Source organism: Lepidochelys olivacea, assembly GCF_965140295.1.
Source record: "Lepidochelys olivacea isolate rLepOli2 genome assembly, chromosome: 2".
NCBI lineage: Eukaryota > Metazoa > Chordata > Testudines > Cheloniidae > Lepidochelys > Lepidochelys olivacea.
Genome location: NC_140412.1, coordinates 37491298 through 37508494, shown reverse-complemented (window position 1 = coordinate 37508494; position 17197 = coordinate 37491298). Strand labels below are relative to the sequence as shown.

General features: G+C 40.4%; 1 protein-coding gene across 2 annotated transcripts in view; it reads left to right on the top strand.

Moving 5' to 3' along the window:
• Positions 1–17197, top strand: part of ATP6V1C1 (ATPase H+ transporting V1 subunit C1) — a 39712-nt gene that overhangs the window by 3457 nt on the left and 19058 nt on the right. For both annotated transcript variants that reach the window (XM_084621012.1, XM_084621013.1), the window contains exons 2-4: positions 7412–7594; positions 11324–11391; positions 16078–16163. In XM_084621012.1, the coding sequence (XP_084477138.1) occupies positions 7463–7594; positions 11324–11391; positions 16078–16163 (286 nt within the window). In that variant the 5' untranslated portion in view covers positions 7412–7462. The remainder of the gene's footprint in view (positions 1–7411; positions 7595–11323; positions 11392–16077; positions 16164–17197) is intronic.

The following is a 17197-nucleotide window of genomic DNA, read 5'->3' as shown; positions in this document are numbered from 1 at the left end:
CTTGGTGACTTTTTGTTTTTAAATTGTATACAAATACTTCTTGTAAAAGTTGATTAATTTTTCATAGTGACATTTCAGAAGACGAGAGAACTTTTGTCCCACTCCTGCAATATATTGTGGAGGGGTTACTTTTAATGATTTCACTGGGTCTCTACATAAGCACATGGGTCTGCTCATACGCAACAGGATTCAGGACATTGTTTCTGCCCATTCAATGTAACAGAATGTCTTAAAACAGAATAACAACATCAATGGAAAAAAATCAGCCTTTAGAGGAATCAAACAATTTGACTGAACTATCTGCATCTGCATCTATTTTTCAAAATTAACAGTGGTGTCTAGTTTTCCACAAACACGTAGAAACTTCAGAATTATTTACTCTGTGTCAACTATACTAGCAAATGAGAAATTTTGCCTTTTGTTTGGCCTGTCGCTTAAGACTATATCTGCCAAATTGATTTCATTTCACTGTGAAATCAATGACTTGGAAGAAATTGATGTATTTCCCTGTTGCAGGCAGAATTCCATTACATAATATGGATACCTCTGATTTCTTATGAATGTATATCAGAAATAATTGCAATGGGGAGAAATCGCTAGCAGTACCAGTGTTCATTGAACCCTAAATTCTATAAAGAATACTACCCAAGGGGGTTCAAATACTATGTTCCTTTGACATTCTTTCATAACATAATCAGCTTTTCTTAAAATGAGTGAAAAGTAGTCTTCAGTACTACACTTGTCCTCTACTGCCCTGTCAATCATTTCTCTTCAAAGCTGTTCACTCCCCAAGCCCCAGTTGTTGTTGTGAAACCTCACAAATAAGGGAAACTGAGTGAAACTCGGGACACAAAGTGCTGTCAGATGTGGATTGCAAACTAATTTGACAGATCTCTTTTCTAATCTTTCAGTTATTACAAACATGCTCTGAAAACTTCTGAGAGGCACTTTTAAAATGTACAATTAAGCTGCTCTTAGTGTCTTCAGTTTTATTTAGTTTTTGAATATTGTTACAATAGTTTCTTGTAATACTCTTAAATTATACTTAGAATCTTAATCTGGCACAACTTGAAAACTACTTGCAATAAAAATGTAATAATAATTGCACCCTATTAGATTGCAGATTCTACAGATCAGGGACTGCGTCCTTATATTTATTTGTATAGCACCTAGCACAATAGGACCCAACCTTGATTGGAGTTTCTGGGTGTTATCGTGCACAGTTTATAAACCTATTTATTGCAATAGTAGTAGTTTTAATCTTCAGTGTTATTTTTAACAGCATTGGATAAACCTCTTTGCAGGAAAAACATTGACTGTCCTTGTAGGCAACCTGTATTTACAGTCAATGTATTTCTGAAGTAAGATTTTAAAATATGAATTTTATGACTCTAAACTGAATACAGTTAGGAATTTGGTCTTTCTGTAAAAGGGCTCATTTTTTCTCTGACTTGCAACACTAAAACTGAACAGCTGAATTTAGGTCAGACTACTTGTTACTAAGTAATTAAACGGAGAAGGGTTTTTCATACTTTTTTGATAGAATCGGCCAGTTCATTAGACAGTTAAACAAGATCTCAGTTATTGTACTATAGAATTTAAAACAGTCTGAATAAGAAATTGGGGGTAATAAGTCTGCAAGGAACTTTGCTTTATATACTCTGCTTCTTTTGCTAATTCATAAGCTGCCCAGTTTTCAAAATTTACTAGTATCTTTGAAATACTATGTGCTAGAATTTGAAATGAGGATTGTACTAATCTTTGGTATAACTGCTGCCAGCATTGGTGTAAAGGCCAGATGATTCTAGTTTTGTTTACCTGGATGGAAGTTGGTATTTGTTTATATAATTGTTTTCCAGTATTTAAAAGTAATTGTCTGCAAAACCATATATCTATATTTCCTCCCAAATTTGAGACCACTTTCCCTAGAAACTGACAGATATTAGTCTCAGCTATCACAATGCTTGGGCTAATATCAGCAGATACTATTTGTGATGCCAGGACTTCAAAATGTACCCAACACCTATTAGCCTAAAGACAAAATCTAACAGTTTGCAGTGGCGGGAGAAGAGTCTGAATCAACACTCCCATGCAATTTAAAGGAACAAAACAGTGGCTTACTGTTTAATTGCAATTCTATTGATGTATTTTGAAGAAAAAATCACTTAACTTAGTATCAGAGGGGTAACTGTGTTAGTCTGTATCCACAAAAACAACGAGGAGTCCGGTGGCACCTTAAAGACTAACAGATTTATTTGGGCATAATCTTTTGTGGGTAAAAAACCTACTTCTCGTGGGTTTTTTACCCACGAAAGCTTATGCCCAAATAAATCTGTTAGTCTTTAAGGTGCCACCGGACTCCTAGTGAGTTTTAAGTAAAAACTACGATCTCCTCTTTTTGTTCTGCCATATTTTCTTTCCTATAATAGATTATTGCTTATCTTTATATGATATATACAATAGTTATACTACTTGTCAAAGGCTGATGGAACTGTGTGGGGCAATGCCCAAGTAAGAAGCTAACCTCTTCTTGCAACTGATGAGAAATGGAAGGGTTCTGGAATTCCTACCCTGCTTGGAGGCTTCAGTTTCATATAAACCTCCAGCTAATAGGTGCCTGAGAAACTTGAAGTGGTGCTGTTCTCTTCTGGCTACTGAAAAAGAGAAGGAATGCTTATTTATGTTCTCTGACTAGGGTAAACACACTTGGCTGCTAATGAACATGTGCATGGGTCTCCTCTGCTTTTCCTTTTCCCTCAGCTTTCAGTCTTCTCTGAGGATGGTAATGGAGTATTTCTCTACTACTCAACCCCTCCGCCAGCCTTTGTTTTTCAGGCCGGGTCTGCACTACACACCTATATCGGTGTCACTACATCACTTGGGTGTGGATTTTTTCACACTGGCTTTATACTGGCTTAACCCCCTCATGGAGACCGCTTCTACCTTCAACATAGCTACCACCTCTCAGGGAGGTGGATTAACTACACCAACGGAGACACTCTCCCATTGATGTAGTAGTGTCTTCACTTAAAGTGCACCTGTGCTTCTGTACGTGAAGACAAACCCTCAGTCTGCTTCCCAGTGAATAGCTCCATGATTTCCCAAGCAGTAGTGGTAGAATGAAACTGATCAGATTCTTTTCACTTTCATTGTTGCCCACAATAGTCTGAATTATCAGTTTTCACTCTACTGCAGCTCAGGTCTGCTTTGAGCAGCAGCAGAGGCACTGAGCTCTGTCTGCACATTTCAGATGACAGCACTGCATTGGCTTACATTCCATGTTTGGAAGGATATCTTTCTATCAAAGGACTAGAAACAAACTATTTTTAAAAATGGAGATGTTAATGGGCCTTGCCTGGGAAAGCTTCCTTCTCATCACAGGGCAAGATGGCAAGTTAATTTTGCAAGCCCTGAGCGGTGACAGTTTAAATGCAACTGTTACTGCAGTCTGCAAGGAAATGAAATAATTGTTTTACTTAGGATCCTGATTTGAGCAGCTGACATAGCCACATACTTTTTCTATTGCTAGTTATGACAGTATTATTAGGGCTGGTCTACGCTAGAAAGTTAGGTCAACTCTGGTGTCACTCAGGGGTATGGAAAATTCACAACCCCGAGAGATGTTGTTAAACTGACCTAAGCCCTAGTGCAGATGGTGCTAGGTTGATAGAATTCTTCCATTAATTTAGCTACTGCCTCTGGGGGAGGTGGATTTACAACAGTGATGGAAGAACCCCTTCCATTGCTATAGTGAACATCTATCAGTAAAGTATTACAGCAGCACCTCTGTAGTTGTGCCACTCTAGTGTTTTTAGTGTAAACATAGTCTACACTAAAGAGTACCCAGACGACCCATCACTCTCACAGATCTTGGGAGGCAGGCCTGTCCTTGCTTACAGACAGCCCCCCAACCTGAAGCAAATACTCACCAGCAACCACACAACAGAACCACTAACCCAGGAACCTATCCTTGCAATAAAGACCGTTGCCAACTGTGTCCGCATATCTATTCAGGGGACACTATCAGAGGGCCTAATCACATCAGCCACACTATCAGAGGCTCATTCACCTGCACATCTACCAATGTGATATATGCCATCATGTGCCAGCAATGCCCCTCTGCCATGTACATTGGCCAAACTGGACAGTCTCTACGTAAAAGAATAAATGGACACAAATCAGATGTCAAGAATTATAACATTCAAAAACCAGTCAGAGAACACTTCAATCTCTTTGGTCACTCGATGACATACTTAAAAGTGGCAATTCTTCAACAAAAAAACTTCAAAAACTGGATACAATTAACTTAGGCTTGAATAGAGACTGGGAGTGGATGGGTCATTACACGAAGTAAAACTATTTCCTCTTGTTTTCCCCGCGCCAACCATTCCTCAGACATTCTTGTCAACTGCTGGAAATGGCTCACCTTGATTATCACTACAAAAGGTTTTTTCCCCCCCACTCTCCTGCTGGTAATAGCTCATCTTAAGTGATCACTCTCCTTACAGTGTGTATGATAACACCCATTGTTTCATGTTCTCTGGGTATATAAATCTCCCCACTGTATTTTCCACAGAATGCATCCGATGAAGTGAGCTGTAGCTCACAAAAGCTTATGCTCAAATAAATTGGTTAGTCTCTAAGGTGCCACAAGTCCTCCTTTTCTTTTTGCGGATACAGACTAACACGGCTGCTACTCTGAAATCTATAGTAAAATATTACAGCAGCACAGCTGCAGTTGTGCCACTCCTGTGTTTTTAGTGTAAAGATAGTCTAAGTCAAAACCAGTCTTGGTTATCAGAAAGAGGAATTGAATATAACAATATAAGGCTACAATGCAGCCTCTTGTATTTTTTATTGTACCAGCCGAATTAAAGATTTGCTACAAGTCCCTCTTTTCAATAGTTTATAATTTTTTACCATAGACTAAACGTTGAACTATGTTAAAATAGTTTTCAAAGGTGTTCTGTACTATCTGTAAAAATCCCTAAAACTTGACATTCTGAAGTCAGCCTGTATTCACTGTTTTCTTCAGAAAAAAGTTTAAGTATTTAAAAGAATTTATTAATGATTACTGCATGTTCTGTTCAGAGAAGCTACCTTTCACAACATAATTATCTGTAATGCAAAGAATGTGGGACCATGTCACCTTGAAAATGTAACTGTTCTCTTATTGATCATATCTGAGACATCTTTTGGAAATACTTTATAACACGTGCATGAGGAGCCTTTCAGATCTAAATGGAATCATGTAATGTTCCACTTATTGGAGTGAATGAGTCAGATTTGGTTTTGCTAGGATATTTGCTTGCACTGTTATGCTCTCAGAAGAACTACTTCCTCATTTTGCAGTGAGGCCTGTTTTTTAGTTCCTCCGTCTTCCCACAAAATCCGTTTTAAAAATAAGTTTTAGTACTTTCGAATTCTAGTCAAACCTTAAGTGTGGCAAATTGAAAATAGCACAAATGACTTTAGCATTTCAGATGTCAGGGTGTGTGTCTCTAAATTGAACTCTGGTCTTTTCCTGTGGATAGGGTTAGGAGGCAGGGGAAGAGTGGAGCTCCATCTCATGCAGTGGCAGAACCAAAAGCTGATTGGGAGTTTCCACTCAGAAGAGATTGTGAGCAAATGTTAGCTGTAAAATGCTCAAGTGCTATACAGTAAACCAAAGCCATTCTGCCACTGTTTTCAGATAAAGTATACAAATGATGTGAAAGGTGGTTGGAATAGGGAACCCACAACGCACGCACCAAGCAACATCAGTACTTTGCTTTGTAAGTGTGTATATAGAAACTAAGAGTGAGGGTAGTGGAAGAGGCGTCTAGCGTTGCACCTGGAGTGCTGGATTTTTGTCATATATTAAGTGAAAGAGTGCTTCTAAGTCATGAGAAGGGAAGGGTGTAAGTCTCATTTTCTCCAGAAACATGGGATATTTAGCAGACCAAATTCTATGGAAGTCAAATGATGTGAGATAATATAGCTAGCATTTTTTCATGTAGATGTCTAGGCTTTATGTACCAGAAAATTATACCCCCTCCTTCCCCTGCATAGACATCACACTCATGGGCATAAAATCTTTGCAGTCATGTGCCACATTCTGTTATTGCATTAAGTAGCTTCCTTTATAAGAGGGATCTTGGTGGTGGTGAAAGGGCATATTATTAAGGGAGGAAATAAATTGGCAGTTGTCATTTGAGGAAATCTTCTGTGTGGGCAGACAGTAGAGTTTAGTAATATGAGCCTCATCCTGTTTATCTTCTAATTGGAAGAGACTTGCATTAATTTGGAAGTCATACAATCAAGGGAATACATGTGTTTTAAAGTACAGTAGAGCTTTGCTAACCCACACACTTTGATTCTTAAAGATATGGGCCCCTTTCTCAAGAAAGATTATAAGTGCTTTAGTGAGGTCTCATTAAAACTTCACAACTTTTCCAAAATATACTATAGAAAAAAATATTAGGAATTAACAGAACTAAGCCATAATTGTCAAATGAACAAAGCCCACTTAGTGATGTGTTAAACTTGATTTTTTTAAAATTCATTTACTAATTCAAAAAGTCCAGTAACTCTCAATAGGCTTGGTTCTGTTTTTCATGTCTAGAACAGTGCCTAAATACTTCCTCTTTGATCTTCTTTGAAAAGTTTACTTGTCTCACTGTAATTTTCTTTCAGTACTTGCATTGTTGTAATGAACAATTGTCTATTATGTGTACAGTTTTGTAAAGTACCATGATGAGATCAGAGATTCAGTGACTATTAGATTATGTGTAACAAATTCCCTATTCATGTTAGCCACTTGGAAAACACTCTTAACTTCAGAGCAGTAAACGTCCAAAAATTACTTCATTGTCAAGCAATAGCTCTTCAAGTGTGATTCTACTCTGAAAAGTGGTCAGGTAAAACTTAACGCCACCTTACTGAGCCAATTTGTTTTCCTTATATATTCAAATGTATTTGCTTGCTGTCTGGGCTTTTAAAAAAAAAACCTTCTTTATATTGGCACTGCAGAGTAAATATGGCTGTGGGAGTTTGAGCTGAATTCTGTTATCACTTGTGCACCTTCAGTAGACTTGTAAATTATGTCCTATTGGAGAATCTATGTAGTTGAAAGAACCCACCTTAACTTGCAATTTCTAGGTTGAGTTTGCAGGGCTGGTAATTTAAAAGTAAAATGGCAAGTAATGAAAAAAACAAATGTAACAACATTATGGGGTATTTTAGTAGGCTTTTTGCAGTGTGTTGAACTGTAGCTCATGAAAGCTCATGCTCAAATAAATTGGTTAGTCTCTAAGGTGCCACAAGTACTCCTTTTCTTTTTTCTGAAAACACAGTAGACTTTTTTTAAAGTTACAGTACTACTTTGAGGGACACTAATCTGTGGCTAAGTATAGATCCTTTTTCTCTCCAGTGTCTTGCATCTATTTTCAGACATATTAAGTGTAAAGATAAAGTGACAAAAATGACAGAATTCTGGCTTATTTCTGCTCCTGGGGAGAAAACGTGTCAACAGACATGGGAGAAACTACATGCTGCTACTACAAAAAATAATAATCTCTCCACCAATTCAAAGTTCAATATTCCTGACTTAAAGGTACGTAAATACTCTCTCATATTTCCTAAAATGTGCATATTTTCTTTATCTAATTCAGGATTCTTCTGCTGCAAAAACTCAGTGAACTTATGTTTCTAGTTAGGTAGTTATTGGTGGTTTGAATTGTGAAACTTTAATTTTAATGAAGAAAATTGCAGATAATTAGAAGTTTATGTAGACCGGAACACCAGAAATAAATTCAGTTGAAGAAAATAACTGAAAAATCAATTATTCTGCTTAACATATTCTGAGTTCTGGGTTCTATTTACTCTGCAAGGCTTGAAGATGCAATAAATCGCACTCACTGCATTCTTCTAGATCTGGCAACTGCTGCATAAGAAAAAAAGAATGTTGAAACCATGAGTTAGTAGTTAAATGGAGGAGAAGATATAAATGTATTTTGATCAACTAAGATTTGTAATATGAGCTGTCTGCGGTAGGGTTTTCTATGGTCCACTTCTGAATTGTCTGCTTCTCCTTTTTCACATGAGATACCATGAAATGGCTTGATTAAAATCAGAGTCTTTGTCAGAGACAGAACCTATATCCAGACACAGCACTTCCTCCTTCAGTGCAAATGGTGCTGCCTCAGTGTGTCTTGCCAAGTTATTGCATGGAAAAATGACTTCTGGGGGAATTCTATGGCAAAAAAACCCCAAAAACTCTGCACACAATATTTTAAAATTCTGCATTTTTTTGGTCAAAATAAAACAGAATCACACTAGTTTCAATTATTTTGGTAATCTATTTTGAAATACCTGTCAGCAAGTATTTCTAACAATACAGACAAAAAAAATTCAGGACAAATAGATACCTTACTAGACATATTAATACAGAGCATTGAGTTATTAATTTACACTACAATACAGAAATGTATTTACCTCAGAATCAGAGCAAAGGTTTGGGTGGTGGTCAGGGGTAATGGAAGAACTGAGGGAGGGGAAGTAATTGCTGGGAAGGAGTCTGAGAGTGAATCTGGAGGGTTGTTGGATGTGAGTGGGAGATGTATGGAACAAGGTTGGTTGTGTTTTTGTTTTGTTTTGTTTTTGGGAAGGGGGGGAAAGGATTGTTAGGGAGTTGGGAAGCCTCCCCCATGCAGACCCTGTCAGACCCCTACCCTCTCCCATTCAGTCAGGCACATGTGCCCCTGTTCCCACGAGTTCCTGCAGCCCCCCTCCCATTCAGCCCCTGGCTCAATGCTGTCACCCACTAGCTCTTGAGCCTGTGCCCCAGTCTATCGCCCTACTAGCCCTTCTGAACCCCAGTGTGTGATGCCCCCACCCCCCCAGCAGCCCTGTGTGTCCCACTCTGTCCATCCCATGGTTCGTCACCCGGCCCTGCTGTGAGGAGCGCAGCTTCTCTGCCAGCTGACTTCCCTCTCTTCTGGTGCCACAGCAACCCCTGGTTGGGCAAAAGGTGTATAGCAACACCTCTCCAGCAGAATCCGTATTTTGCATAGAAAAAAACAAAACTGTGGAGGGAACATGCCTTCTGCACATGTGCAATGGTGCAGAATTCCCCCAAGAGTAAAAAAGTAGTAAGAGACAGTGGATACCATTGCAAGGAAAAGGAAATCTGAAAAGCAGTTTCTCTTGAATTGGTTTACTTCTTCCTGTCAGTCACAGTTGGGAGCCAGTACATTAAGTAAGAAAAGACACATCCTAGTCTCAGAAACAATAAGAAATTATAAGTCCAGATCAACTTTTAAAAGAAGAAAAATCTACCAAAGGGGAAGGAGAAAAGGAAGAAGGTAGGAAAACCTGCCTGTCACTGGAATGATTCCTAAATAGGAGGCCACTGGCTACCTACCACCGGCTTACCTGTCGCTGTCCTTGGGAGCGAGAGTGAGAGAGCACAATGCTCCAGTTTATTCTTAGCGGGTGGTGAGGTTCTTCGGAGTCGTCTCCAGCTGGTATAATTTAAAGCACCCCTGGAAATACTCTATATTATGCTGGTAGAAGTTTCAGACCCAGCATCCTGAGAGTAGAAGGTAGATTAAAACAATCTTCCCTCTCCTTCTCTTCAGTTGTGTCAAGCACAAGCTTAATGCATCTGTGGATCTGGCACAGAATCAAATAATTGTCTGTCTGCAGGGGTGAGGCCAATACTTACCAAGGACAGCTCTCTGTGGGTTTTACTGTTGTACCCCTCATTGAGGACCTAAGCAAGTATTTCTTCCCTTTTTCCTTTATCTCTGATCTTGCTGAAGTAAGACTCTTTCCTCATGGAGTCAAGACTGTTTTGTGCTGTGCTTGTGTATAACCTTTCTAATTCCTGTGTACGCTTTATGGCCAAAAGTTGTGTTCTTCCAGCCTAAACATTGTGTGGACAAAGAGGCTGTATTCAGGTGCAGAGGGAGCTTAGGTTAAGGTTTGGATGGCATCAAAATATCACAAGATGTTCTTGAGATTTCTCCCTGTTGAGACCAAAATCTCATAAATCATTCACTTTAGGATTTTTGGCTGTATATGAACCTGTAAGTAGGCCACTACCAGGGATTAGAATGTGAAACATCCTCTTTCCCTCCCTAGCCCTCAAGGCAAGAAAAGGGCACAGGGATTGTATTCAAAATTGCAACCTGAGGCACATTTTTATGTACATGTGAGTGCATAGAACAGAAATCTGTTAGATTTGGAGTCTTCAACAGCTTAGGTTAACGATTGTGTCTACATAAAGGTTTGTAACGCACCTTTATTTAATTTTCAGTGTAACATAATCAAGGCATTTAAATGTGGCTTTTAAAGGTCGTAGACTTAGTGCTTGTTCTTTGTAAAACATTTGTTTCTTTATGTGAACAACATGTACCAGCACATGTCAAGAGATTTTTCTGAGCTCTTATTTTACATGTCCTCTCCCCCACCCCCCAAAAAAAACCCTTCAATTTTTGTCTGTATATTTGAGGAAGTCTAACCATATATGAGGTTCCAAGACCTTCCTGTGACTTAAACATCAAATAACTGGCACCCAAAATATTTCATATAATCCACACTTTATTACACAATATTTGAATCTAAAATGGTTACGTTTTAGTCTCCTGAAAGTAAATGTGCAAAAGTAGCTGCAAATATCTTATATATAAAAAGGAAAAGAAGATGACTGCTTTTTGGAGGGTGGCAAAAGTAAGAACCAATGCTAAAAAACTACACTTCATTACTGTACTTTGGACACTTATATGAATAATGAGTTTCCAGAGTTGTTGTTATTAATAGCAACAAATCTTGGAAGGGATGTTAAATCTCATGTTTCAGGGCTTAAACCAATCTCTAATTATTAGATAAGAGTGAGACCTAATATGGGTGGCAAATTATCCCACATCTGCCTACTTCAGTGTTCTTATAACTTCCATTGGAGCATCTGGAACTAGCCACTGGCAATTTCTACATACAGAACTCAAAAAGACTGCAGCAAATCACAATTGACTTTTCAGTATCGATGGACAGTATCAAAGGATTTTGAATGGGTATAGTGCAGAAAGCCCTGTTGTAGCAAGCTACATTAAGTCAAGTCTAAGACCGTTTCAGGAAGCAATTAATGTTTAAAGTTTGATTTGTGTGACTCCTATTAAAGTCCGTGGTAATTATCAAATTCAGACATCTTGTACTGCTTTGAATCCTTAAGGTCTGGGTTTGTATAGAATGTGTAAAGCTTTTTTTGTTAAGTGCTTGGTCTCTAAGACTTGACTTGAACCTAAAATCCATTAATAAACTTTAATTATTTTTTCTCTTCTAGGTTGGCACACTGGATATTTTAGTTGGTTTGTCAGATGAATTGGCTAAGTTGGACGCATTTGTGGAGGGGTAATATAACTATATATATATATATGTATATATTGTATAATTGATGTTGCTCAGGCTTCATGTCAACCTTCACAATGTCAAACTCCATAGTCAACCTTTCAGCAGATTGACCTATTGTTTAGTAGTACACATACTTTTTATAAAAAGAGAGATCTAAACAGGCTTAAGGTTACCTTCATTAATTAAAAAAAAAAAGTGCTGTGTGCTGCCAGATTCAGGAGAAATGTGTTCAGATCTTGGCTTAAGAATCACAGGAAGTGATGGTGAGTATGACGGGTTTTCCTGGGGTGCAACTGGAATTGGAATACTGCTGAGCCCACTGGCTTACCAACCTGGGCTCCCTCTCACACTGTTATACTATGACAAGCTACAAACCTCTCCAGATACTGTCTGTGTGACATCCACAGGCAGGGACACATCCAGCTGAGTTACATAAATGCTTCTCCTAGCCACTCATGAACTAACAGTAGAGAGACTCCAGCCAATTCCCCCAGCTCCCCAGCCTAGGACCCCAGGGATGTACCGTCCTGCCCTGGTCAGAAGCCTGACCAGTGTAAGTTTATTGCCCAATGTGGAGAGGACCTGAACTAGCTTTTATACACTGAGCAGAGGTTTCCCCAGCACTTCAAGCACAATACGCTGTTTTAGGAAAAATATGAAACAGGTTTATTAACTACGGGAAGTTATAAGTGGTAGGAATAAAGGATAGAGATGGTTACCAAAGAAAATTAAAATAAGTGCACAATGTAAGTTCTATAAATTAAACAAGATTTGAATCAAGTGGTGTCTCACCCTGATAGTGTAAGCAGGTTACAGATCTTCAGTACACAGGCTGGAATTCTCCTCCAGCCCAGGACTACTTCCCCAGTTCAAAGTCTTTGTCCACCAAACATGTTTCCAGGTGGTGAATTGTGGGGAGCATGAGGCCAAGTGATGATATACTTCCCCTCCTTTCAAAGCTTCTTCCACCTTGCTGGAAAGATCCTTTGTTATGACATGGGTCAAGCAGTCTCCATTGTCTACATGCTATTCCTGAGAAGTCTCCGTTGTATACAGTTCTCGGGATAGTCCTTGGGAGCGTGGATTCCCTTTAATGGGCCATCAGCATGTCTAGCTCCTCCATTTTTGCACCTGAAAGGCTGGTTGTGGGTGTTCCCAACCTCACAACATATTTCAGTAACACAGATGCAACAAAACTTCTCAGTGGGGAAAGGGGTTTTTGGTGTGGGTGGGGGTCCAGATGCACAGGGGTCGGGTGGACAGGGGGAGCAGCTTCCCATACAGTGACCCCTCCCCCAATGGCCGAGGTGCGATGGGGCCAGGAAGTGGGGGAAGGGGTCACTGTATGGGGAGCTGCTCTCCCATCCACCTGACACCAGTGCATCTGGACCCCTGCTCCCCTATGCTGAGTCTTACCCTCTGCACCCAGACACCCCCTCTGCTGTGCAGAGCTTCCTGCAGCGGGGGGAAAGGTTTCTGGGGGTTGATCTGACCCAGCCCTGGCTGCTCCATGCAGGGTAGAGGGAATTCTGTCTCTCCTTCCCCCTGCCCTCTCCTCCCCCTTCCCCCCCCGTGCGGTGACTTCTCTCCCACAGGTGCTCCAGGTGCCCTAACAGATGGTTCCAGGCTGCTGGGGAGGGGTGAGTGAGCACTAGCGTGGGGAGGCAAAGGGATTCTGCAGGGCCGATGTTTCTTCAGGCACACAGTGGCGCAGAATTCCCCCAGGAGTAGTTAATACCTTCTTAGCTAACTCTGAGGTAAAGTATATAGGATTACAAAGAAATTAATTTTGCTGTAGGGCCATTGTTGCAACAGAATGCATCTTTGCTGTTCTACAGGGTTGTCTGGTATGGAGTTTACCAATTCCAAAAAAGACTCATTATCTTCAAGGGCAAGGGTTTGGTCTTTCTTTAGGTGGGGAAGAAAAGGAAGAGATTAGAGGATCTTTCCATTTAATGCTATAATTCTTCTTCTAGTGCTGTTCCTGTGGGTGCTCCACTTCAGGTGTTGGTGTGTCCCGGCGCTGTTGATCAGGGATTTACAATAGCAGTGTCCACACTGGTTGCACGTGCCCAGTAGCCTTCTTGCACGTGCTGTTGGTGTTGCATGTAACATGTGCATGATCTGAGCCCTCCAGTTCTTTCTCAAATGTCCTCGGCTGAAGATGGAGCTCTGGGGCAGTGTTAGCACTCTTCTCTAAAACCATTAGAAAAATAGTTAATTAGATAGTTAGATAGAAAGTTAGTTTTAGTTTATTGGGAAAAAAAAAGAAAAGTTTTCTTTTGTTAGCTACCTCCCCTCAGGGGATGGTTACCTGCTAAGATGCCTGGTTCTTCAGGCTTCAAATGCTGCGGCTCCTTATGCTCGTTGCATGTACGCTGCCTGGGTGAGGGGCATATCCCCCAAAAATGCCCCCACTGCAGCAATTTGAAAGCCAGAGCCCCATGTGACAGGGATCTCCGGCTAAAAATTATTTTAATGGAGAAATCCCTCCAACCAGAGTCGGACAAGCAGACTGCCTCTCTGGTCACTCCTCCAAATGGGAAAGGAGACATACCCTCTGAAAAATGAAAAAAGAGGGCTCAGATTTCTTCATAGAGAACACTTCGAAAACAGAGGCGGTCTCCTTCCAGGTCGCTGCCCCTGATGCCAATATATGCTTGGGTGAGCAGCTATGGCGCTCCGGGCACCTCTGGCACCACCGAGGTCCGTGCGAAGGAGATGGAGTTGAGGCACAAAGAATGCCTCCTCCATGGCACTGAGTGTACCAGTAGGGGACTCGACACCAAGCTTCTCCTCAGGCACCATGCCTCTGCCCCTGGCACCGACATTATTCAGCATTATTCTTTCTGTCTAGAAGATGAGTTATTCAGAGTGCCAACAAGTTAAACTGTTGGGAGGATAAGCAGAAATATAAGAGGCTATAGTTATGATGGAAGGCATTAATGAATGCCATCAACCTGCTTGATCTGTGGACAATTGTAGAGGTGCTTGAAGCTGTGACTGTGTTAATCAGGTGGCAGGAGCTCCATGTGCCAGAAACTGGGAATGGGCAACAGGGTATGGATCACTTGATGATGATTACCTGTTTTGTTCATTCCCTCTGGGGCATCTGGCATTGGCCACTGTTAGAAGACAGGATACTGGGCTAGATGGACCTTTGCTCTGACCCTGTATGGCCATTCTTATGTTTCCCCACTTGTCCCCTTTTGGTTTTTCAATTTTCTCCCAAATAAGTAGGATTTTGGCCACTGATGCCTAGAACATTCCCTGAAATTTTGGAATTGATCAGACGTGACATTCAAAAGTTACTGCATGAGAAACAGATGTTCTTGACAGGTTTCAGAGTGGTAGCCGTGTTAGTCTGTATCAGCAAAAAGAATGAGGAGTACTTGTAACACCTTAGAGACTAACAAATTTCCTTGAGTAAGGCCTTCAAGCTCAGCTAATCAAATGGCCGACTAGTAGTGGTGCTGACATTTTCCTTAGCAAATCTGCAGTCAGTTGCTTGTGGTAATTTATTTTACAAATTGCTAGGTATAGCCTTACATGAGTTTGTTCATTGTTGTCTGAGGAGGTTTGTGTTGGGGAAAGTATCTGTAGCCTGGGCAACATAACTGCTTTTTAAAATGAAGAGCTAAATAAACACAACTCCTTTTCCTTTCACAGCATTATGTTCACAGTGTCCCTGCTAAACCAGTGTGTGTCTTACTGATACAGACATAGTAAGGCATTCAATATAGATGACCATTGTCTTATCCAAATCTAAAATTGTTAGTTAACAGTTTGATGACATAGTCTTAAAGGGAGGGAAAGCGAAATGATTAATGGTGAGGTAACTTTGTTGTAAAGCTTTCAAACAAAGCAAATAATCTTTTAGGTTTGTACATGTAAATGGTTGAAATACTGTTAAAATAGCATTCTACTTTACTAGACAGGAAGGATGGCCTTGTGTTTAAGGCACTGGACTATTACTCAGGAGACTTGGGTTCTCTTGCTGGCTCATCCACAGTCTGTCTTTGTGCCTTTGGTAACTCACTTAACACTTTGGTCTACACTTAACGCTTAGGTTAGCATATCTACAGTGCTTAGGTGTGTGAAAAGGCACAACCCTTAGCGCCATAGTTATGCTCAGGAAGGTGGAGTTCTGATAGCGACGGAAAAACCCCTTCTGTCACTGTATCTGCATCTATGCTACGGAGTTACAGTAGCATAGTAGACATGGCTTTAATCAGTCTGTGTCTCAGTTTCCTTTGTATTAAATAGAGATAATCATACTCCCAACCTCACTGGGCTGGGATTTTTCAGAAGATCCTAAGGGAAGCAGGCACCCAAATCCCACTGAATATAAATAGAATATAAATACTGTGGAACTCTGGAAGATAGTCACATCACAATGACAAGCACCTATGAAAGCCTAAAAACAAAACAGATATGTCTGCAGTTGTTGGGGAGATGGCTTCCTGCAAATGGAAAAATTCTGTAAGGTGAGGCTTCCAGGAACGCAATTTAAAAATTAAGTTTGATGTAACTGATCTGAAACTGTTTGGAAAACAGTATTAAAAAAGATTGGGCCAAATTGTCTTTGACTCAGTGGACTAATGTAACAGATTCTCTTATAAGATGGCAGTGCTTTCTTCATCCTCAAAGCAGTTCATGTTTTGTTGCTCTATCTTTGTTCTCCAGAGTGGTCAAGAAGGTGGCCCAATACATGGCTGATGTTCTGGAAGACAGTAAAGATAAAGTTCAGGAAAATCTATTGGCTAATGGAGGTAAAGTGTTAACTTTATTCTCAAGTGTTTCAGGATTTTCTGCCTTTTTTCCTACCGACTTAACAGATCATGTAAAGAATCAGACTGAGAACTTAGTTTAAACATGAAAATGCTTTCATCTGTCTCTTGCATAAGTCATTTATACCAGTCTTACATAAGTCACTTATATCGGAGGGGATGATACCTCCAATTGTGGGTAGAAAATATAGGTACAGATGTGTATGGTAACTGTCCACTTCCAAGAAAAGCCTTGAGTTCCTTTTGGGTACTCTGGTTTGATACCTCCACCAGTTTAAAGTCCAATTTTTTTCTTTACTTTTTATACATTTTTAAAGATTTTGTTTAGAATCCAATACTCCATCAATAAATTATGTTCATAAAAGGGTGTCCAAATTTTACTTACTAAGTTCTTCACATAAGCTAGCTGAGAATCTCTGCCTTCCCCCAAGTTGTCAAGTGGCATTTTATCAAGCTAGTTTTCTCTTAGAAACAGAAGACTGGCTATGGTGGAACACAGCACTGATCCCTCATGTCAGCATTCTGTCACCAAGTAATCTGGCAAATTCAAACTGAGTTTACTATTGCCTGGTATTGATATTAAGGACAGATACAAAATTCAGTTAAAATAACTGCTGAAGTAGTGCTCAACAGAAAGGAAATCTGATATATACATATCTATATAGAAACTGCTCCCAGCACCTATGCATGAAGCTGCTATTCTGAGACCCAAATTAAATTTTAAATTAAAAAACAGCTTTGTGCAAATCCAAGACTTGAATGCCATAGGTCGGGGTGGCCAAACTTACTGACCCTCAGCCACACACAATAATCTTCAAAGGTTTGAGAGCCGGGCGTGCCTGCCGGGGGTAAGGGCCTCATCCCTGCTCCTTCTGGAGCCCCAGCAGGTACCTCCCCAGCAGGGCAGAAGCCCCAAGTCCCACCACCCTGCCACAGGGCAGAAGCCACAAGCCCCCTGCCCCAGTCTGGCAGCTGGAGAATTGGGGGGAGGTGTGAGGGGCTTAGTGAGCCACACT